The following is a 24,053-nucleotide window of genomic DNA, read 5'->3' as shown; positions in this document are numbered from 1 at the left end:
CAACCAACCCTCATGTGAATACGTCAGAGTGTGATACACTGGAGGCCAAAATATACTTTACTGTAGTTTTAAATTACTCTAGTATAAGAATTGAGTTGGGGTAGCAAAAACAAGTTTCAACGTAATGGACAAAGGGCACACATATCGCTCAAGTTCAATGACACGTCACTTTAATACCGTGTATGACCACCCCATGCTACAAGACATGCAAAAACTCTCCGATGCACTGAACAAGTCCTTCGTCTGATGACGTCACGTCGCCATTCTCCTTGGAGTGCCTCGATCAGTTCTTGTCAGTTGGTTGGAAGATGTGGTCGCTGTCGGAAACGACGATCTGTGACATCCCAGAGGTGTTCTCCGAGGAGGGACATGTCTGGGGAGCGTGCAGGCCACGGCGACACGTTGACGTGGTTGGCTCCAAGGGCTGTATGGTGTCTGGCGTTGTCATGCTGATGAAGGAGACCATGTTGCAGCCGTTGTAGACATGGTGGGACAATCGAAGAATGTCATCTATGTAACGTTGAGCTGTCATATTTCCGTTAACAATGACCAGTGGTGTTCTCTCCTGCCTACAAATCTTTCACCACACCATAACACCCCTTCCACCATACGACACAACCCCCTGAACGCAATATGTCGCCGTTCGTTCTCCCCTTTCGGCGATTAAAAGCTCTGAATAGACAGAACCGGCTTTCGTCAGTGATGATAATCCTCTGTCAGTCAAGTCGCTGCAAACGACGTACAGTCCGGGCCTATCCCATTCTCTGACGACGATGTTGCACAGTCCTCTGTAAGGTCTGTAAGCCCCAAATCCTTGAGCTCTGGGTCCCCCGGCCACTGTCTGTCGATTAACCATATGCTCTAAAGCATTTGTCGCTGATGACGTCACTCTCTGGCATTGATTCCAGAGATGGAAAGCACGCAAGTCCAGGTCTTCATTGGGCGTAGTTGCTCTGGGCTTGCCTGTTCGTCTGATCTATGATGTCTTCCCGGTCTGTCTGTAAGGTTTTATCAAGTTAGTTACAGCAACACGGGTGAAACCAAACGTAGCATGGGTGGCTTCCATCTGTAGCATACCCAATGCCCACTCGCGTTGTTCGGGTGTTAGTCGTGTCATTTCTGTGGTGGATATTCATTAGCATGTGTGTCTGATATTCCACCCGTATAATTAGTATACCCTTATTGCACGTGTAGTTTCGGCAGCTCAAGCGATTTTTAAAAAAACTTTTTCGCATTTTCTACAAACATATAGTGCCGTGTATGTGTACCCCTTTCTGCAGTGAGCATTGTTGTGTTTGACGATGTGTTTTGCACTTATTGAGTTTGAAGTTGTGCTTTTAAATTTTTACAATTTCTAAAATTTCTAAGTTATTTTGGCCGTCAGCTTATTATTTTCCCCTTCTACACCAATACATTTCTTCATTGCACAATGCCATTTAATAAAATAAGTTTAATTGATGTCATACTTGTGCATACATTGCATTACACATGGGGTTTTATGTAATGTTTCCACGAATGTAGTAACACACTATGTGAAGTATGGTGTACCTGCAATGCAATTGATAGAATCACTGATTACAGTGTTTCAGTTTAAGATGGGTCGATGGTTCTATCCCATACTAAAGGCGTTAAAAGATGGCACTCCGCCTGGCGCTAGGCATTAAGGTTTGGCCCGTAGTTTGTATAATGTGTTGGGGTATCCACGTTAAACTCAGTGGGCTAGCACTGCATAAAACCAGCATAAGTCCGCTATAAGACTCGCTGTGTAGTGCAATAATCTTCAATGGAGTTACGCGAGTACATATACTGCAGGTATATCGATGATCTGATATCGTTCAATAACAATCAAATAGCAAATTTCCTTCCACTGATTTACCCACCTGAACTAGAAATAAAGGACACCAGTGAGACCGCCTCATCTGTTTCATATTTAGATCTATGCATAAAGATTCAGAGTGCCAAAACACTCTCCACAAGGGATGACTTCAACTTTCCAGTTGTCAACTTTCCCTTCATATCGAGCAATATTCCAGCAGCTCCGGTCTTTGGTGTTTACATTTCGCAACTTTTGAGATACAATCGAGCATGCTCTTTCCACCAAGATTTCAAAGAGCGTCATACGACTCTTGCTCAGAAGTTGTTTGATTAAGGTTGCAACATTAAAGGCCTCAGGAAAGCTTTCAAAAGGTTTTATGGAAGACATGTGGAGGACATTTCCAAATTTGACGCATCAGTGACAAAAATGATGTCCGATGCAATTCCCTACTTTGACTTGTACCATATGTTCCCATGTTTTTTCAGGTGAACAATTGACTTGCCTTTGCATGTGTTTGTGACAGGGTACGCTCACCTTTTCGATAGTGATTCAGAAACACATGCTCATGATATAGTCGGAATTGTACAATCGACTCTCCTTTATGCAGCGATTTCTATTGGATATGGAAAGGGTTTTGTCGCTTTATTTATTATGAATTAACCAAACAGAAGCAGTTACAGATAGCGATATAAATTAACTGTAACTAGTAGAGAAGTAAACTAATGTCCATCGCCAATCTGGTGATTGTTCAAACCACTTCTGGAGACTGCCGTATGCTTTTCGCAACTGGTATCTCATCCATTTGTCAAACATTGCAATATGCTTATCGAAACGTCGTGTTGCAGAAATATTCATTTTTGTAACGAGTCAGTGAATAAATCTTGCTCTGAGCCGCATCGGAATTATTACGGCTATCTTTTTAAAAGAGATTCAAGAATCCTAATATTCCTATCGTCACTGCTTACACGTTTAGTTGCCAAATGTCACTTACGCTCAATAATCCATGGAGTTGTATAAATACCAGGAAAACACTCTTCGATCAACAGATGGAATGCCCAAGCTACCCAAACCTTCATCCGAAATACTGGAATATTGAACTATGAACGTTAGTTTAATGTCCAATTAGGTCAAACACAAAGTCATTTTACTAATTGCATAGACATTACTCGGTGCCAAATATGGCAGCAGACATGGCACTGGATGTTGGACCGAACATTGAACCGGACATGAACTGAAAGAGGTTCACCTCACACATTTCACATGGAAATTCTTGTACAGAAATTCGTTATTCGACACTGTTTAGTGTTTTAATATCATCAGTTGTGATGAGCTGAGACATTATTTATTAAAGAAACCACGTTCGTGACTTTATTTATAAAAATATAGAAAAAAAGCTTACAGCGGAGTTACAAATAGCATCGTCATAGAACATACTATGGGATGACGCCACAAACAAGAAACGTGACGCCAATGACGTTATATAGCAATAGAATAGATAGCAGCCTATCGTTAGGGAAAAACGGACTGCTATCAAGTTACAGTGTCCCACAGATTTCTGTTAACATGCGGGCATTTTTATGATAGTTCTATCCATTTTAGCTATAATACTTTAAACGGTCACATTTAGTGCATTATATATATTCCATTGTTAACGTTCATGTTTACATTAAAGCGTTGTATCGGAAACATATGTAGTGGTCCCGTCGTTTATACCGGTTGTAAGTGTCAAGTTTTCGTTTTGACATTTCATGTGCGACAAGGATACCACATAGTATACACTTGTCAGCATAATATATTCGTTATGGTGTCTTTAGTTGCCGTAAACGGTGTCATATTAGGGTAGCAGAAAAAATATTGGTCTTGCCTCACGCCTCGCCAAATATTTTCCTAATATTTGACCTAATATAAAAACCGTATACGGCAACTAAAGACACCATAACTAATACTATACCATTGGATCATCCCTACCAATCGGGGTGAAAAATCTTTCATTGTCCATTTAGAAGTTGGATTAGCGCGGGGACGTGAAACGTATAGTGGATAAGGGGCGGTCAGGTAGCCTAGTGGTTAAAGCGTTCGCTCGTCACGCCGAAGACCCTGGTTCGATTCCCGACATGGGTACAATGTGTGAAGACCATTTCTGGTGTCCCCCGCCGTGATATTGCTGGAATATTGCTAAAAGCGGCGTAAAACCATACTCACTCACTAACTATAGTGGATAACAACTTCCTCTTTGTTTGTCAAGTAGTTTCAGGGCGACGTCGTGCCCCTTCATCAGGTGATGAATAATACCTTCTTGATGGGGGGACAAGAAGTAGAAACGTCGCGAGAAAACAAAACAAATAAGAGAAGTTGTTATCCCAAATATGTTTCATACCTTCTTGAACAGGAGTATGTTTGAAACGGCGACAATAATGAAGCCGCCCTTCTCGGTACTGTAGTCTGTCAGCATCATTAGTTCGACGTTCTCTTCGTCACTGCATGATTAAACGTCAAACAGTTTTGATTGATGAAATGTACAAACCCTATTTTAGATCGAGCGGCCATAATTCCAGCCGAACGATTGAAAATTCCCATTATAAATGCGTCCCCAAAATACACCGTACTGCGATGATTAATTATAAAAACGTACAGCTGTGTATTTTCAGATACCTAATATGATAATTATGCTCCCTTTAAAGAACCTTGACGTTTCTCGTAGATCCAGATATGGTACAACCAGTGTTTAACCTGACACAGATATAAACCTGAGATGCAAGAGGAGTTGTGTCTTTTATTGTACACACCAATGAAACGCTAAATTTATTGCACTGCTGTGAAGGAATTGTGTCTTTCCAGCTCCGTTTCAGCGCAGGGAGATTACTGCTGATGAGGCTGACCTTTCAACAAGGAAACATTGGATGAATTTATCGTATTAACGTCGGACTACGTGAACAGTTTCAGTCCTTTTATAAGGATATAATGTCAAGATTTTATTTGACTAATGGTCATGCAAGTCCACGAATAGATTACTGGGGTAATCCGTAAATAAATTGAATTTCACGCCGTTCCAGCAACATTTCCCACTCTTTTTTTCCACATATTTGCACAGACAGCTGTTTATGGAATCGGATTGTGGTGGACCAAATGCTAAAGCACCAAAAGGGAGATTTTATGAAGAAATGTTTTACAAATCTATTAAATGTCTCTCCAGACTAAAATGTTAATGAAAGTTTTTGTTGTTTGTTGTACACAGCAATATTCCAGCATATATATATATATATATATATATATATATATATATAGATATATATATATATATATATAGATATATATATATATACAAAAATGAGGTAAATGTTTACTCGGTGTACATGTAATATATAATAAAATAATAAAGTCCACGTTAGTCCATCATCTTCTTTATATCAGTTTCAAACATAGTTTATATTATGATTGATGGACTAACGTGGACTTTATTATTTTATTTTATATATATATATATATATATATATATATATATATATATATATATATATATATATATATATATATATATATATATATATATATTTAACGGCGGTCTGTTTATAATGGTGTCTGGACCAGACAATCAAGAGATTGATCCCGTTAGCCACCTCTTACGACCTATACTACCTCGGATCTTCACGGGTCGTAAATGAAAGTATGGACAGTCTATGACACACTTGACTCGATAATTTGGCATGTGTACATGTCTGATTAATTTGTGAATGTGAGTAGCAATGTAATGTTATGAAAGCTTTCAGCTCCGATTGGATATATATATAGGATCAATGTTCCCTGAAAAATGAGAATTCCTTCACAGATTTCTTAACAAAGCATGTTCTACGGTCTTTCCGTATAAACAACCGTGATGGATGCGTTCTTAAAATAAGTTCAAATAACAGGGTCATAAAGAGCCATCCATCTATTGCTGTCGTTTCCTGAAATGTTATTTCAATTCATGTCCATTAAATTATTATTTGACAATCAATCACTATTGATGATTTTCGCAAGAACGTCAACCAATCGGATTTTCTGCTAACGAGAAAGAATGAGGTTTTTTTAAAAGTAATATGAAATTGATATTTTCCGATTTCGTTATGAAAGCACAGACAGTAAATCAGATTAGTTGACATTATATTGCAGTCTCGCAGGCGCATTGTGACTGATCGAGCGGAGAATTTAATCACTCCTCTTCAGTTATACGTCCTTCGCTAGGAAAGGACAATCGTTAGACTGCCATTGCAATTCAATTAATCATATATTGACAATAAGTTTGGATTGAATAAAAACGTACCTGTTACAAAGCCGTTTAACGAGGCAGGGACATAGAAACTGTAAAGATTTTCCCTATGTAAAACAGACATTTACACACATATTATAAAGCCCTTATGTATGTTGTGTGTTTTTTTACAGACCTGAGCTAAAAATAAGGGAGGCCAGCGAAACCGCCTAATTTATTTCATATATTCAGATATATGCTTAAAGACTCAGATTGACAAAATGAGATAAGACTGTATGACAATAGGGATGACTTCAACTTTCCCCTTATATCGAGCAATATTCCAGACCTTGGTGTCTACATTTCACAACTTTGGAGGTACAACCGATCATGGCCTTTCATCGAAATGCATCATTTGAATCTTGGACAAAAATTGCTAAACAATCAAGGCCTTAGTAAAGCTTTCAAAACGTTTTATGGACGAATGTGGAGAACATTTACAAATCATACGCATCCGTGACAAAAATGATGCCGGATGCAATTTCCTAATTTATCTTGTGCCATATGTTCCCGTTCTTTTAAGCTGAACTGACCTTTGCATTTGTCGGGTGTCACTGGTGGGGTTTAAACAAAATGATAACCCTATGTGGTCATGTTGCGCACCTTTAGGATACAGGTGAGGTGAGATGAAAATGGGGTGTAACGTTGCGTTCAGAATATTGCATCTATTATAGTGCGCGCACGCGTGCGTGTGTGTAGCTGTTTGTATTAGGTCACTAGCTGGTGTTTATAGTGTTAGCTTACAAAGACACAATGACACAGTACACTGACTTCAAAACAGTCATTGTTTTATCCACTTAACGCCGAAAGCCAGGCAGGGCAACAACAATTACCATTTTAACGTCTTTGGTAAGACGCGACCGGGGATGGAACCACCGACCTCCTCCCTCCTGGCAGACGCTCGATCCACTGAACGGAGGCGGATTCTAAGATACAACATCAGAGACGTGCCTTGTGTGTTTTTCACAGTGTCATGTATTTGACGTTCAAATTTGAAAAATTATGACGATGTATTATTTTTTGTGTATCCAAACCGAAAATCAAGCAGATAGTGATACAAGACATTCGAGACATTGTGAGGTTTGTTTTATGTCCTCTTATCAAATTTATATTTCAACAAGATTTTTCAATTCGTATTCAACTTTGGAACTGAACAAAACCAGTTATAAATGAAATTGTCATGAGGTCACATACATATTTTGTAAATATGTTGTGTTATATAATTGTTGTTCAACATACACCTGTCCGTTCGCTATTCTCAGTTATTATATTCAATGGTTAATACGTTTAAGTTGGGTAGTGTGTTTAACACCTGGTATCATCATTAATTTATCGTGGCTCATGTATACATACTAATGATAAAGTCGGAATCGTCCAATGGTCTGTCGCTTGGTTTGTCGCCTTTTTTATGTCAACCAAATCGACTATATTATTAACACAAATTATCCTTTTAAACTAATATCAACTCTTATCAGGACCACAGCTTATTTGAATCAAGGCTCCTAAGAGACGTCCTTCAGTTTTGACAATACTGGAAACACTGTCTTTGATGTGATGATAATTGAATCTTTTCAGAATTTAAAGAGGCGTTTTCTCTGTTCGACAAAGACGGGGATGGCACTATATCCCACAAGGAGCTAGGTGTTGTGATGCGGTCACTGGGCCAGAACCCTACGGAGGAGGAGTTGCAAGAGATGATCAATGAGGTGGACGCTGATGGTAGGGATCTCTATGAGCCTGTTAAGGCTCCAATCTGGTGTCCATTTCTAGTCATGGCAGGCACAGTTGTCTAAGGCGCCGCAATAGGTTGTGCAGAGTTGCGTTAGTTAAGTGTGCTAGAAACCTATGATCGTTGGTTCGACTCCCAGATTTGCTCTGGTTATGTTTTTAGATTTATCAGCACCATACCCGTTCCCGCAGGTTTCACCAAAGACCTGCATAAGTCTGGGCTTTCCTTAAACACCAAGCTGACATGCCGTGATATGACTGAAGCACTGTTTAAAACTGCGTTGACCAACCTTGCCCTTTATGGCTCACTCCAGTCAAGGTCTAGACATTGTACTAAATATCACGTGTGAACCTGAAACATTGTCTGTATGCAATTAGCGGCTAATTTGATGTACATCCTAAAATGTGTTTAGGAAAACTATTAAGAAGATGTGCTTAAAGGCTATTTGGTCCAAGCCTAGCAATGAATCACTCATTCTTTGACGTGCCGTGACGTAAGTTAATATAATCATCCTAAATGAAACAATAAGTCGCATATGACAATTACAAGAGGTGGCTGAATAGTTTGTTGTTTAACACCGCACTCAGCAATATTCCAGCTATATGAATGTGGTCTGTAAATAATCGACCAAGCAAGTCAGCGAGCCTGACCACCCGATCCCGTTCGTCGCCTCTTACGACAAGCATAGTCGCCTTTTACGGCAAGCATGGGTTGCTGAAGGCCTAATTCTGTCACGGATCTTCAGGGGTCGGGTGGCTGAATAGTTCTGGGCCTAACTATGATGGACTGCATTGATGGAAATGGTTGCTAATTATTTTGCAACATTTATAAACCTTCTGGCTATTTGTGTAACTCGATATGGAGGTTTTGAAATTGTGGTGACACCTCGTAGGAGGTATTACAACGATTGTAACAGCTCGCAGGAGGGCTTACAATCATTGTAAACCCTTGATAGAACAAAAACTACATAAAGAGATGCCAAGCTTTATTTTACTTCAAAGGAAGCTGAATGTCAGAGAGGTTCCAGGTTTTCGCCTGCTGTGCTGGGTTCACCCAGGTCAACACCAGAAGAAACAGTTGAAGATGCTGCGGAGGGAGCTGACTTCGTTTTACTGGCCTTCGACAGAATTTCGGAAACAACCGCTTTCTGATCTTCACTTGCACGCTTGTACACACCTACGGCTTCGCTACGAGGCCCAGTTTGGTTACAAATGGTCTGCTCGTCTATGTTAGCTTGGTATAGACGGTAGGCAGCAGTCGCGCGAAGCGAGTGGTTAGTTTTCTTCCCAACGATGCCAGCCTTGACACACAGCTTCTTGATTGTACCCCAAATGTGTTGTGGCAAACCGGCATACTATGGTACGACTGCGAGTCGACAGGCTTCCTAAGTGGTGTCAATTAAAAAGCATACCTTTTCTCTGGGAGAGTTTTCGGGCTAAAATAGATTAAAATAACACGGAGACATAAAAATGAAATAAAATAAACCATTAAGAATGTGCAACTTGGAATTTAACCGAATACTTTACGAGACAAAGCGATCAAAGTTAAGACATTTAATTTCAATATTGGTAGTATTTGAAGTTTTTTCAGAATTCAGAAAGATTTTTAATCAAAGATAGTTTCGACTCACCAAAGTGACTTATTCTTCTCGTACAGTCTGATCAGGTCTCTCCTTGTTCTCATACCCTCTCGCGTCCTTAGGTTTGACCTTGTGTTGTTGGATTCCACCAGGGTTGGTTTAAAAGATATCTTCACAGTAACGCAGGTAACGTCGACATTTGCTGTCAGGGAAGGGACCAGTTATCCGAGGTTGGTTAAACATCCTCAAATTGCGGTGCTCCTCTCCTCCCCGCAATGCAAAATTGAGACCTAAAACAAATTTCAAATTAACCACTCAATTTTATTTCAATAAATAAATACATATTCGAAATTGACAGACAAAAATTTAGAGAATAAAGACTATTTTCGACTCAACTGAGCAGAGATGTTCGCTGCCCTTTAGTACGATATAAACACTCACCAGTTAGGTATAAAACTGTATCCAGTAGTGTCTGAGGAGTAGAGTCTCCAAGCATCCCATTCTCCCATAATTGCTGTTCCTCTTCCTGGGATATAACTTCTGTCGACCTGCGTGTTGACGTGCCGAATCCTTTTCATTACTGCATCGAGAGATTTTCTCGCTTCTTTAAATACGTCGTCATCAAAAAGGTTGCAGAATGCAGAATTTTCTTTCAGAATTGCCGTTGCATATATTCCATATAACGTCGTGGATGGATAAACTTCCCCGTTCTGCTTCCTGGCTTCAAACAAAAAGTACGTCAAGGCAGTGTTCAAGTCCGGCTTCTCCATATCCCGCAAACGCTGTGTCAAACAACTGGGAAGCAAACGAAGATTTTCATTGACTGAGCGTTGCATTCTCTCCTGTTGCCATCGCTTGAAAATACCCACAGCCCAGTCATTTTTGATTCTAGTTCGCTTAGAAACAGTACCTTTTAACTTCTCTCTTATAATCTCCTCCGTCATTGGTTCCCCAAAACGAAATTGAAAATCATCTTTCTCCTGGCATCAAAATTTTGACTGAGTCAAAAATAAGTCTGTCTCGCTGTCAGACATCCTCTTTCGTCACTGGCTGTACAATGAATGAGCGTCAGTCAAAGCAAAACGTGTAATAGTTTCAGCTTACGAGACGCACGTGCAGATTTCGTGCCATTGCGAGACGCACGTACAGATTTCCCACCTTTGCGAAACCCACGTGATGAGGTCACCGGTTTCATTGAACTGCGACTGCAGGCGACATTTCATCTCCGATACAGGTTATACATTTGAGAGATTTTATTCCAGTTATTTCATTAAAAACGCTGTCTATGCGATGAGTCGGTTTATAAGTTAAACAAACCATTTCTCCTCGGGACTACCAGCGATTGTGGTCGCTGGTAATTCCTCGTAGAAATGGTTTCTCCTATACATAACCTCTCCGAGGTTCTGCCAACGATGCTGGAGTGCCTGGATCCTACTGGTTTGGAAGGCGTCCCCCTGGTGGTGTGATGTGTCATACCCAGCGGAAATGACATCATCATCATTTGCATAATGCTTGTCAAACAGTTCTTTCCTCAAGTTTGGGAAGAGTTGGAAATCTGATGGTGCCGATTCTTTTGAATATTTTGTTCTATGAGTTCAAAGCCACAGTCATGCATTGGAGAGATATCAAGCAAGTGCACAAGTGCCTTGTCTTGATGGAACATCATACCTTAAGTGATTGAGTATGGTTTTACCCCGCTTTTAGCAATATTCAAGGAATATTACGGCGGGGGACACTAGAAATGGACTTCACACATTGTACCCATGTCGGGAATCGAACCCGGATCTTCGGCGTGAGGAGTGAACGCTTTAACTACAAGTGAGATTTCCTCGACGATGCTACACTCACATAGTTCACTAAGCAGATAAGCATAATATTGGCCACTTGCGGCCTGACCTTTTGGGAGGTAGTCCACCAGTAGGAGTGAGTGAGTGAGTTTGGTTTTACGCCGCTTTTAGCAATATTCCAGCAATATCACGGCGGGGGACACCAGAAATGGGCTTCACACATTGTACCCATGTCGGGATTCGAACCCGGGTCTTCGGCGTGACGAGCGAACGCTTTAACCACTAGGCTACCGACCGCCCCTCCACCAGTAGGAACCCAGAAATCCAAAGCCATCACCTTACCAAAATGATGGAAGAGACTTTGGATGTTTCCACTCTTTGACTGTTGTTCCACTGTCTCTGGCTGACGGTGGTGAACACAAGACCCTTCTATGATTACAAATCGCTTCACAAAATCAGTTGAGAGATAATGAACCTGGTGCCATTTGAACTTAGTGTGCTGAAACCTTCGTCATGGTTCATTCCTCAGAATGTTCTCAACTCTTTCATGAGATATGCCAACTGTATTGGCTATGTGCCCATATGAGTAAGTCATCCAGCATCCATAATCATACCATGTATTTAATCAACATTTTCCTAAGCGTTGGCAGTTGAAGGTCTTCCTGATCTTGGATTGACTTCGAGGCTCATATTTACCTTCTTGAACCCCGCTGCTTAATTCTGGGGCAAAGGAAGGAGCACCATCCCTTAAAGTTGACACCATATCCGCATAGATGGCTGTTGGAGCTCTTCAATTTGAGATACGTGATGACTGCGCGGGCGCCAATTTGGTAAATTTTCATCAACAGTGAATGCCACGTCAATGTAATTCCTGCAGAGATATGCAGCCTGGTTGTTTATTTGGTTCAAACGTCCTTAATACATGCAGACTGTTACGGGTGTAACATGCATCCTTCGTTGTTAGGCCCAGAAATGTTCAACCAGTCTTCGTAAATATTTGGTTCAGAAATAGAGAAAAAGTATATAGCCACGTCCTCCTGGCCTTCTTATTTTTCTTGAAAAAATTTGAACTTAATAACATACGTCCTCAAACCATACATTTACAGAACTGATTGAGAATAATGCCGTATATGTCAAAAGGTTTGCTGATGGTTTTCAGAAAAAAATCAGGTTTAATTCACCTAATTTAATTACATTATTACACGGGCTACAGACGTATCGAAGTTATGCCCAAGGGCATCTTTGAATTCATTTCTAAAACTATTTCCCTTCAGCTATTTCAGTTGACTCAGGAAAGACCGCACAAAGCAATGAGGAAATTAATTGAGGCATATCTCAAGAGAAATGTAGAGATTAGGTAACAACCAGCATGCTTAATTATGTCTGAGGTGACATGCATCATTTATTTTATTTACAACATTATGAAGCAAAAAGTTAAGTATTTTTAGTCATATTTGATATTATTGGAATTTCAGCATTGGCGTCCATATTATTGAAAATTATAATGACCATGCGCTTGAATAAATCTATTAGTATTCTATTCCAATTTTTTACATTATGAAAAACGTTAGCAAAAAATCACACTTCCTGATTTTACCGAATCTGTGGGCGTTTGCACTGTGATATTTGATTCAGATTAAATCTATAGTCAATTAAATTGCTTTCTTGAGCATTATCCATGTGGAATATCAAATGCCGCTCTTAACTAATATTGGATATTTTGGTGTTTGTTTGACGTCATGGATTATATCTCTTCCTCTGGCAATCAGTTGAAACATGTTCAGTTAAATGTCATTGGCGTAAGTTGATCCGAATTATGTAAATAATAAACACTTTCTCAAATCTGCTGTCATCCCGTTAGAATTGTGTCACACTTGTCCGTGTAATAGGATGGGAAAACCAAACGTATCCTCTTCCCGTCGCATTTTCACAGGTAATGGCACCATCGACTTTGAGGAATTTCTCCAAATGATGGCGAAGAAGATGAAAGAGACAGATAATGATGAGGAGTTACGGGAGGCATTCCGTGTGTTCGATCGAGATGGAAATGGTTACATCAGCGCCGCTGAGTTGCGGCATGTTATGACAAATCTAGGAGAGAAGTTAACCGATGAAGAGGTAGATGAAATGATTAAAGAGGCTGACGTTGACGGTGATGGAATTATCAGCTACGACGGTAACTGCATCCATTGTTATTATCTTCGTCCCATACATAGTTTCCTACGAACGCCGTTTGGTAATTTATGTCATTATTGACCAATAGCGTGATGGTTATTTTCCACTCCCGCAGAGAGTGCTTAAGTGTCATATTCACCTATCGTATGAAATAGTTAATTATATAATGGTATTGTATTTGTCTGAATTGCACATGTAGTCTATTTCCATGAAGTCATGATAAAAGCATTGCATTTGTAATCGGGATTTTTAATACACTGCGTATCAGGTTGTTATTCACGTGCACCAAAAAAAAGACAGCTGAAAAACGGATTTAAAAGTGAAAGGAAAGGATACTGCAATCGTCCAAAGCTACTTAAATGAACTGATAATGAATATTTAATACACAACATTTATAAATACATTTTAGTAGGTGACCTTTTAGTTGTGGACATGCCCTATTCCAGGAGTACATGAGCAAAAAATGATTTACCGCCTTTTTCTGCAGTATTCAAGCAATTCACTTCGGCTTGTAAATATTCGAGTCTCGTCAAGGCACGACAGTGGTTGACAGCATGAGCAACGATGAAAACCGTAGGGGTACGATGACACATTATTAGCCATTCAACATATTTAGCCCACCCAATCCTGATTTAAGCCTGCAAGTATGCAAAGTATGTGTTTGAACTCGATATGAGATATGATTATGTAATTGATTATTTGCGGTGTTTTCGGGTATATATCATTCATCTGTCAACAATATGAATTCGATATTTTCTTTTACGAAACCTAAGATAGGTATACACTGTTTGGACCTCAATCTATGGAGATTCATACCCCAATGAACTCACACTTATCTTACTTTTTTCAATCGCTATTTGGTACGTGCGACCTCTTGTGAACAATTGTCTTGCTTTTGCATGTGTTTGTGACGGCCGTGTCAGGATAAATAATTACCTTTTCGCGAACACCTGGTGTCATAACTAATTAAAACTCCTACACCAATCTCTGTACCGGTGAACAAAAACACTTTATCAAAAAGTGCTACATTGTGAGAGTATGTTTGCACAAAATGCCCTGCAGTAATTTCCTTGATAGTAAGGTTAAAACAAACAGATATAAGTAATATCATCAGTAGATGGGTGATTTGTGTTTTGTGCTACTCTAGTACGTCAAGGACAGTGCATCGTGTTGACATTGAGTACATGAAAAACGCGACGGTAGGGACTTTTAAGTGCAGTCACAGAATGTGTGCCAAAGCTGTAAGTCACCACATGCCAATCATTTAAAGGTGATTGGGAAGATTTGGTCAAAAAAGGAGATGAGGTCGAGAGGTGCAATCATAGTGCACTGTAGACATCGGCTGTCAGTAGTAGGTAGTCGATCGCATTATGTATGTATGTCTTCATTTTGTTCGTCGTTGTCATTGTGAAGATATTCTATCATTGGACATAAATTTGAATTGTAAATTTCTAGATTATCCGGCGAAACATTAAAATTTGGCGTAAAGGTCAAATAAGCTGAGAAAATTATTTGAATGGACCACTGAAATCAGTGATGGCAACAGGTGTTCGCGAAAAAGGTAAGCATGTCCTGCCCCACTGGGAGCACCCGCCATTCACACAAAAATCAAAAGTAAAAGAACCTTTTCAAAAAGTATGCAAAACCCCTGAGTTCAAGATTACAGTTATCATGAACAATGCTGCTGAATGAATAAGCGCATAAATGTTATTATGAACAATGCTACTGATAAATAAACACACTAAAGTTATCATGAACAGTGTTACTAAATGAATAAGCACCTTAAAGTACCATGAACAATGCCGCTGAATGAATAAGCACATTAACGTTATCATGGACAATGTTGCTAAATGAATAAGCACCTTAAAGTTATTAACAATGCTGCGGAATGAATAAGCACATTAAAGTTATCATGGACAGTGTTGATAAATGAATAAGCACCTTAAGGTTGTTAACAATGCTGCGGAATGAATAAGCACCTTAAAACAACAATGCTTCTGAATGAATAACCTCCTTAAAGTTATCAAGAACAATGCTACTGAATGAATAACAACCTTAAAGTTACAATGAACAATGCTACTGAAAGAATAACCACGTTAAAGTTATCAAGAACAATGCTACTGAATGAATAACCATCTTAAAGATATCATGAACAATGCTGCTGAATGAATTTATTGACGCTAGGAAATCCCAAGGGCTTCCCCAGGGATCTGGAAGAAGTATGTCAGTGTTTACATCATTTCCATGCGCTTATGAAGTTCATTTAACGCCGTTATCTGACCGAGTTCCTGTCCGATGGGGAATTCGTAAGTCGTGTATCCTCGACAGTGAAATATTATCACATCAGTGACAGTGTTTGTCCTTCACATTTAATGACGTATGGCGACATCTGTGTGACGTCACTGTTGTTAAAATTTTAGAATCCAATTATCTTTGATAGCTTAGGGTCCGAACAGAATTGTATCGGATTGTATCGAAAAAATCAATCGTAACCAGATAATGCTCGACAAAATATTAATGCTTAAAAAATATCACCAAAAGTACATTGTTGCAAAACGGTTTTAATTTTTTTCTTTTACGCTCATAGTTTTAATTCAAAAATGAGAAAAGATCTGGTTTGGCAGCTGTAGCCGGAAAGGAAAATACAAGACCCAGGACCGCCGAAGTATGTTATGGTGTAGCATCAATACAAAACGATACGTTTTTATAAACAACGAGGACATATCATATTTTACGCAAATTGTATATCATTATTTTCAAACGGCATGTTCATGTTTCATCAACATATATTGTTTCATTATTTTAAGGTAATTCAACTCGTCACGATATGGCTGAAATATTGCCGATGTGACGTGAAGCATAAACTCACTCGCTCACTAAGGTAATTCAGTGTGTTTTGGTTGTGTCACTATTGATTCTTAGTATCACAACTGTTGAGTTGTTTTCAGTATCCTTTCGTTAACACACCCTGAGATACGTATTGCATCGCGACAACAGTGTAAAATAGTGTAATATTGTCAAAAACGGCTTGTGTCTACCCAGTGGGAATATGGGTCCCATCCATGAGGGTACATAGTTGACACAACAGGGCAAATGACAATATGTGTGATTACGAGCCGAAGCTGTGCTTCTCATTATTGGCTGAGCGCTCCGTCACCACACCCATACACCCAATGAGCACATTGATTTAATCTGTGTAATCATTTTAGCGTAGGTCATAATGACATCTGGTAATGGCATCTACAGGGCATAACTGTTGACATAACACCCTGCAATATGTTAGCCAAACAAACCTGGAGAGATTTAAGGGTCTTCATGCACCGTGTCTTAAGATGACGCATCTTTACACATTAGCAAACTCACATACACAAGTACAAACTTTATTCTTAATTTTTATCTGATCTTAAGAAACCCACAATTATTTGAAAATGCACGTGCAAACAGTCTCCGAATTGACTTCACGGTCTACTCGGACGAATGTTCTTACATACGAAATTGAGTCAGTGTTGTTTTACGTCGTAATATTCCGACTATTCACTGGGACCTGTCAGGGCCAGAAACAATAATGGTTGATAAAAAAACACCTCCTCTAGTCGGGGTACGATGACAAGGTTTAGCCAACCCGCAGCTGAGGAACCATTGTTCCTAGGAATCCCAAATACAATCATGATAAATAGGATAAATAGGCCTGCCTCTCAAAAACTTAATGTGATAAACACCGCTAACTTCTCACATGAAAATCCAAGTGCAATTATATGCAAAAGGTTGGTCTACGATCAACAGGAAACCACCACCGCCCTGGAAACAGAATCTGTAAACCATCCTGCTCTGAGTACATGCCTCTGCGGCAACCCTGAAGCAGTTCTGGTCAAGAATTCGTATCGACAAACGATAAGGCAACACTTTAATACGATCTTGTTTGTAACTGCAAAGCACAGAAACTCACGTACGTATTCTCCTTCACACGAATAGGCTATGGTATTATCGTTTAATTGTATTGCTGGTCGATTCACAGATGGGAATAGGCGACTGATAAATGTCCGTTAATGAAAAGGCACATTAACGCATTAGAGTATCGGCAGTTAAACCGCTGATGAGAACCATTAATACATTGTGTATTCGACACACCGAGACATTAAAATCATAGTACATCAGCACGTTATTTCAAGAATTGAAATTCTAAATAAAAGTAAATAAACTGTGACTGGAAAACGGTATGATTGAAATTTAAAAAAGCCTATTTGTTTCTACTCAGGACTGTAAGAGGATACTTTAAAGCGAATTGTTAGCGGGATGAAACTGCAAACAAAACTCCAAGGGACAATGATCAGCATCAGTACTTGTTCCCTGTTGCGATAGTTAATGTGTTTGGCTGTGTCAATACTCCCAAAGAACAGTGCTCATAGGTGAGGTGAGGTGAGGTGAGGTGAGGTGAGGTGAGGTGAGGTGAGGTGAAGTGAAGTGACGCGTTCTCTGTGTGTGTGTGTGTGTGTGTGTGTGTGTGTGTGTGTGTGTGTGTGTGTGTGTGTGTGTGTGTGTGTTTGTACAAATCCAGATTACACCGATTCTGTAGTGCTCGCCCACCAGTCCAAAGCATCTCAATGCCGAGCGCCGGGCAGTTTAACAAAACGTTTCAGTCTTTCGGTATAACATGGCCGTGAATCAAACCCCGGCATTCCGGCACCCCGACTAATATTGCTCATAGTTCACACGTGTGGGAAGGTGGATTATGTGTTGAATTATTCGATACATCAGTACAGTGATGCAAAGAAGAAGTATTTGTAGCCAGCGACAGGCATGAGTGAATGAGCTGGTTGCACATCGCTAAATACCATTATTCCGACAATATCTCTGGTAATCGAACTCGTGCCTTCGGCGTGACGAGCGACAGCTTTAACCACAGAGCTACCCCACCGCCCAGGTCAGGTATGAACCTTCTTGAACTGAAGCATGAGTCTTACTGGGAAAGGATTTACATTCCTTAACTGTATACGAGATGACTATTTTGTGAATACCCGATGTCATTGTTGATGCAAACAGGCAGTTTGTTTGCTGTTGACGCCAATATTACAGCAATATGAATGACGCCCAAAGCCGTTCGCGAAAACCTGGTGTCATCACTATTTGATAGTGATTCATAAACACATGCTCATGACATGCTAGTCGGAATCGTACAATGGATTATGCTTTCAGCTGATTTTTCTTTTGATTATAAAACTGGTTGCTGCCGCGTTTTATTTGTATGGCTATACCATTGTGGTTGTAATTATGTCTATGTAGTTCTAGCATCACGTAAAAAGTCCAAACGAAATGGAAAAAAACTTTACGAGCATTTTTGTTGTTGCAGATTTCATGACCTTCGCCAACCAGCTATTGTTTTCATATGGGCCGTTTTGATGTCGGAAAACAAGGTTTAAAATAGCCCCAAGTTCCTTTATGGACTGATACTGTGCCCAAGTCCTCGATGACGAAATTCCAGTGTGCATCTCAAAGAGACAGGGGGGCCAAGAATACAGTAGAGTCATACGACCCATATGCAAAAAGAAGTCCATACCCGAGATAGTGTGAGAAAAGACCTCTCTGGCACCACGATGTCTGGGATATCATTTACGTTGGGATGTGTGCCAGTCAGTCGTTCTCCTGCGGCAGTCACTGCAGGCCACCATCGCCAGCCTGCAGCTGTGCCCCCTTACATGTTGTACTCCGATTACTATCACCTGGAGTCTTTGCTTAGGTGCACACAGTAGGTTGTTGTTAACATATCGTCTCACAATGAACAGGGTGATGTGTGCGCCATGTATGTGGGGCAACAGTGTGCGAGGTAACACCATACATAGACGGTTGGTGTTGACACTGTCATGTGAACTATACCTGACGTTGTCATTGCGCCCACGTCAGTTGCACTTCATACAGTGTGATCGAATACGTGCATGTATTAAAAAAGTGTTTCATTTCTAAAAGACAACGTACATGACGAGGACCCGATCGGTCCACTAGATGTGCACATAAGAAATAATGAACGTGTCCAGATCGAGTTAGTTATAGATGTGTTCAAATGAATGTGAATTAGACTTTCCACCACTTCCATGTTTTAGCCTCTAGGTAAGACTAAAATGCGCTCTAAACGTTAGATTTATAGGATTTAGAGGATTTGATGAAGCCAGTTTATTTGTATATGATCAAGCCTTTGACACAAGTAGTGATGCGAAGTTGTAAAGCCAGTTCACAAACATGTAGTGAAAAGCCTTCTCAGATCCCCGTGAGGAGTAGCGGTGGTACTGGCTCCCAGTGGACAATGCTGGTGGAAAGATGCGACCAAATTGGATCGAGTGGTCAGGCTCGGCGACTTTACTTATTGCGTGTCATCGGACCCTGGCTGCTTGGATTGATGTTGATTTTGGCCCGGTCCTGACTTAATCATTAATTGTTCTAGGCTGTGATATAGCTGGAATGATGCGGTCTCCGTCGTTCAACAACATGCACTCAATTCACAATTGCTTATCGTAAAATCAACCTTTTCAACCTTTTTATTTATACATTTGATTCTGTCAGAAATTAGCAAGTGAGAAAAAAAAAGTTGAGTTGCTATTCACATAAAAAAAATCGATATTTTTTCCGTAACTGTAAAATTGGACTTTTTCAGTCATAAGGCAAAAGGCGTTATTAGCACACCACGGTCTTAGTCAGAGGACCCGTTGTGATAAACCACAACTGTCACAAACATATAAGGTCAATCGTAAGAAACGTGTTCAGAATATTGGGACATAGTTTTTGTCAACGTTCTCAGAATATTCGTCAAACTGATAACTGGTATCAATTATGTTCAATTTCATGTACTCATCTGTCAATATTCCAAAATTTATTAATTATATGAACAGCGATTTAATCTACTCACTCTAAGATACTTTAAGAAATATTTATATACCTATGATATCAGGCGGGGGCACGGGTGGCACAGTTGTCGAGGGCGGCGCAATACGCTTTGCAGAGCTGCGTCCCTAAGCGTGCCAAACATCTGTGTTGGCAGGTTCGATTCGTGATTCGGCATTATTATGTTTGTATGTTTGTCAGCACCATACCCATGCCCGTGGGTTCCATCAAAGTGGTAAACGTCTATGACCTGCATCTATTCGGGCTTTCCACCCACATCTAATTAAAATGACACACTGTGATAAAACTCACTAGATGATATACCAGGACAATACCCTGTATTGTTTATAATAGTCAGTGATCATAATTAGTAACACACTGTAATTTCAGGATACTTGTTCATTATGAATTAATGGCACATTTAACAATGTGGTGCTTCGCAAAGATAGACAAATGCTTAAAAGAAAGTATTCAAATTGGTCTCCATAAAATAGAAACAAAATAAGCAATGGCGAGAACGTAACAGTATCAAGATTTATATTAGTATTTCTCCATGAGTATAACTGTGTATGCGAATCAGAATGTTTGTTACCTGAGATATTTTTTACATTACCATTCTTTTTTGTCTATAACAATAATCACCTACACCGTTGCCAAATATTCCAAAAGCAGAATCTCATTTCAGGACAGTGACACAATGATCTTTCTGATACAGTAAACGCAGTTATCACAATGGTACAGGTTAACTAAATCACCAATAGGTAACGTCCTATCTCAAATTTTTAATTACAGACATAAACGCAATTCAAATACTTACTTTGCGCACTTTAACTAATTCGGGTGATATTATAATATCGTCCAATTGTTAGTTTATATCATCGGAAGGACTGACAAAGTAAACATTTGGGAATTTCGCTGCCTAAAACAGAATATTATTCGTTATTCATTGCCTGTATGTAGACTCTAAAATGTATTACTTACCGACTTATGACGTAACATTGAGATTATTGCTGTGGAGGTAATGGTTTTGTGGTCCCATGATAATCTCTTGTTTTGGAATAGTTATGTTTATGGAATAGTTATGTTTAACACAGGAATACTAAGAGAGTCAGATTTATTACGCTGGTTAGGTTTCAACATTGAAAACATCCTTTGGGAATTTCAACATTATATGTGTAGAAGATTAGGTTTGGGCGAATGACGAAAGAAACCATAATTAATATGGTCAGGAAAACGTCTGTCAATGATTATCCTAGAAATGCAAACCTTTTTGAACCAGAATATGAACTCCAGCAAAAAGTGATAATATTGTTTTCCTTTGTTCGGTCTGGTGGACAGAGTCTGAAAATGCACACCTTTGAGACATCTATATATTTTCTACGGATGAACACATCTTGTATGTTAGGGCGCAAATTGAATACATGTACATATAGCCTACATATATTGCATTGTCTGTGAGAAAACTTATATTTACCTGTTTGTACCCAGTTGATTGTTGTTTGTACATTTATAGCAAATTTATTATCATATTTTACCAAATATACATATTGTTATCAAGATAATTTATTTATATAAGAAACGATGCCATATTTCTGTTTGATCAGGATGGGTGTATACTGTTTTAGTGGTGTTTCACATCCAATGAACATTTAGAAGATATAAGTGTCGTGACTATTATAGTGACAAAGTATTCAAACACTTCAATAAAATGAACTTGAAATGTGACTGACAGTCAATGTACTAAAATATTTGAACATGAACGGTAGTCAAACGAAATTGTAATGGGGGCGAGACACATTGTTTAAATGTGATTCGAAGCCAGTAAATAATTTTTCACCGCGTATGAATATATTCGCCTGTCTCATTTGAAAAATGTAGCATTGGGCATAGCGACATGACTATCGCAGTCCTTATATGTTGCGGCGATTAATACATATCAGAAAATGTGGACAATTTAGGTTGATTTCCACAGCATTCTGCTAAAGTATCGGGTAGACTTCACGGGTCCCAGAAATGGTTTAGTTACCATACTGATCATGGAAGTCCGGTGGAGGTGAGGTGAGGTGAAACTGGGTTTAACGTTTAACGTCGCGTCCAAGATTATTGCACTTATATAGCAACGTGCATGCACGTGTATGTGTTTGTGTAGCTGCTTGTACTAGTCCGGACTGATGCCGATTTATAGCTCACTGAGATACCATGCCACAGTTTAACATGAATACCCCACTCAGACACAGTATACTGACTCCGAGCCGACCAGTCCTTGAGCGCCAGACAGGGTAACAACAGGTACAATCTTTTAACGTATTTTTGTATGACGCGGCCGGGGATCGAACCCCGGACCTTCCGCTCTCCGGGCGGACGCTCTACCACTAGACCACGGAGGCGGTCGGAAGTCCGGTGGAAGTCAGAGAACAGAGCAGAACGTTATTACTCCCAACATCTTTGGGGTTTACAGGAGATCAGAATTATAATGGCGATCGGAATATTGACTTGAATGCATCCATTACTATTTTTTATAGCTAAAATGGATAGAATTATCATTAAACCACCCGCATGTTATCAGAAATGAGCGAGCCACTGTAAATTTGTGAATGCCCTCATATTGCTTGATGACGGGCCATTATCACGCCCGATGTTAGTTGACGTCATAGGGATAGGAATAGGTGAAGTCACGTTCAATAGTGTCGTCATCTTGTTTGTTCTTTGACGTTTCCATATTTGTAAAGTGGGTCAGTGAAATTCATGTTGATTGCACTAAATGTTTCAAAACCGATATTTTTTTTTTAAATGATAACAAATTCTATCCATATTAGCTATAATAACGGTAACGCTATTTTTCAGGGCATTTTCATTTGCAGAAACCCTCGTTTTTTTCAACCAGTTCATGGAAGACCTCGGGCTTCTGCAAATGATAGTGCCCTGAAAAAAAAGCGTTAACCTTATAATGATATTTGGCTAGTTCCTTTATTGAGATATGTTTTTTACATTGAAAAGGCTGGATAAGTTGATTCCGTGAGGGATTGACAGTAACGTGTAATGGTATATACAACTGTCTGGTGGAATTAAAATAGTTACATTTTAATATAAAATGAAATTCGTCAGCAATGACCTGACTATTACATAAAGTGCATTTCCCATCCACTAAGAGTGTAATGTTCAATCTTCCACATTCGATGAGTAAGTAATGACAAGATGTTCTACAAAAATAGAGCTGATATATACAGCAATTTGGGTAATGAGTTTACTAACTATGTTTCCAATGCAATTGTATGCTTTATGACTTTATATATATATATAAGATGATAGATCTAATTGTCATGCACACACAAATACATGTATGCCACCGAAGAAATGTATTTTCAACCTGTGAACTCGCAACGATAAATTCCATGTGTCATTAGCGGAGTGTACTGGGTCATAAGATCTGAACGTTCGTGTGCACCCCTCGACCTTCGGTGTCATTTTGCAGAAGCCCATTCAGGTTCTAACATCCCGTACACCCCGCATGTAACATGTAACTCGAAATAATTTCCGGGTGTTGATGTACACATGTATAAATTGCCCAGTGACATATTTCGTTTCAAATGCGTTGTTTTAGTTTCAAGTTTTAATTCTGTGAAATTCACTGCAAACTCAAATACATGTATATTTTAATACATGCACGTTGATCTAAGTTCCTCTTACCAATTTGTTTGCATACAATAAAATGTACAATTTGTAATAAAATTGATATTAAATGGTATGGTGTCTTTTTAAATCATAACTGAATTCCAGTGCTGGATACATATTAACTGCACAGAGATATCGGT

At 39.4% G+C, this 24,053-nt stretch overlaps 1 protein-coding gene and 1 pseudogene across 1 annotated transcript in view; one reads left to right on the top strand and one right to left on the bottom strand.

Moving 5' to 3' along the window:
* Positions 1–20,787, top strand: part of LOC139467885 (calmodulin-like) — a 49,454-nt gene extending 28,667 nt beyond the window's left edge. Inside the window, exons 3-5 of the mRNA XM_071249415.1 lie at positions 7,677–7,820; positions 13,130–13,372; positions 18,719–20,787. Of these exons, the coding sequence (XP_071105516.1) occupies positions 7,677–7,820; positions 13,130–13,372; positions 18,719–18,768 (437 nt within the window). The 3' untranslated portion in view covers positions 18,769–20,787. The remainder of the gene's footprint in view (positions 1–7,676; positions 7,821–13,129; positions 13,373–18,718) is intronic.
* On the bottom strand, positions 9,457–11,959 carry LOC139468885 (transcriptional regulator QRICH1-like; annotated as a pseudogene).
* Positions 20,788–24,053: the final 3,266 nt, after the last annotated feature.

The sequence above is a fragment of the Haliotis cracherodii genome, unplaced genomic scaffold (assembly GCF_022045235.1).
Source record: "Haliotis cracherodii isolate W230 unplaced genomic scaffold, xgHalCrac1.p SCAF_2, whole genome shotgun sequence".
Lineage (NCBI taxonomy): Eukaryota > Metazoa > Mollusca > Gastropoda > Lepetellida > Haliotidae > Haliotis > Haliotis cracherodii.
Note: the sequence above shows the minus strand (reverse complement) of the source record. Positions and strands in the feature narration are given on the sequence as shown.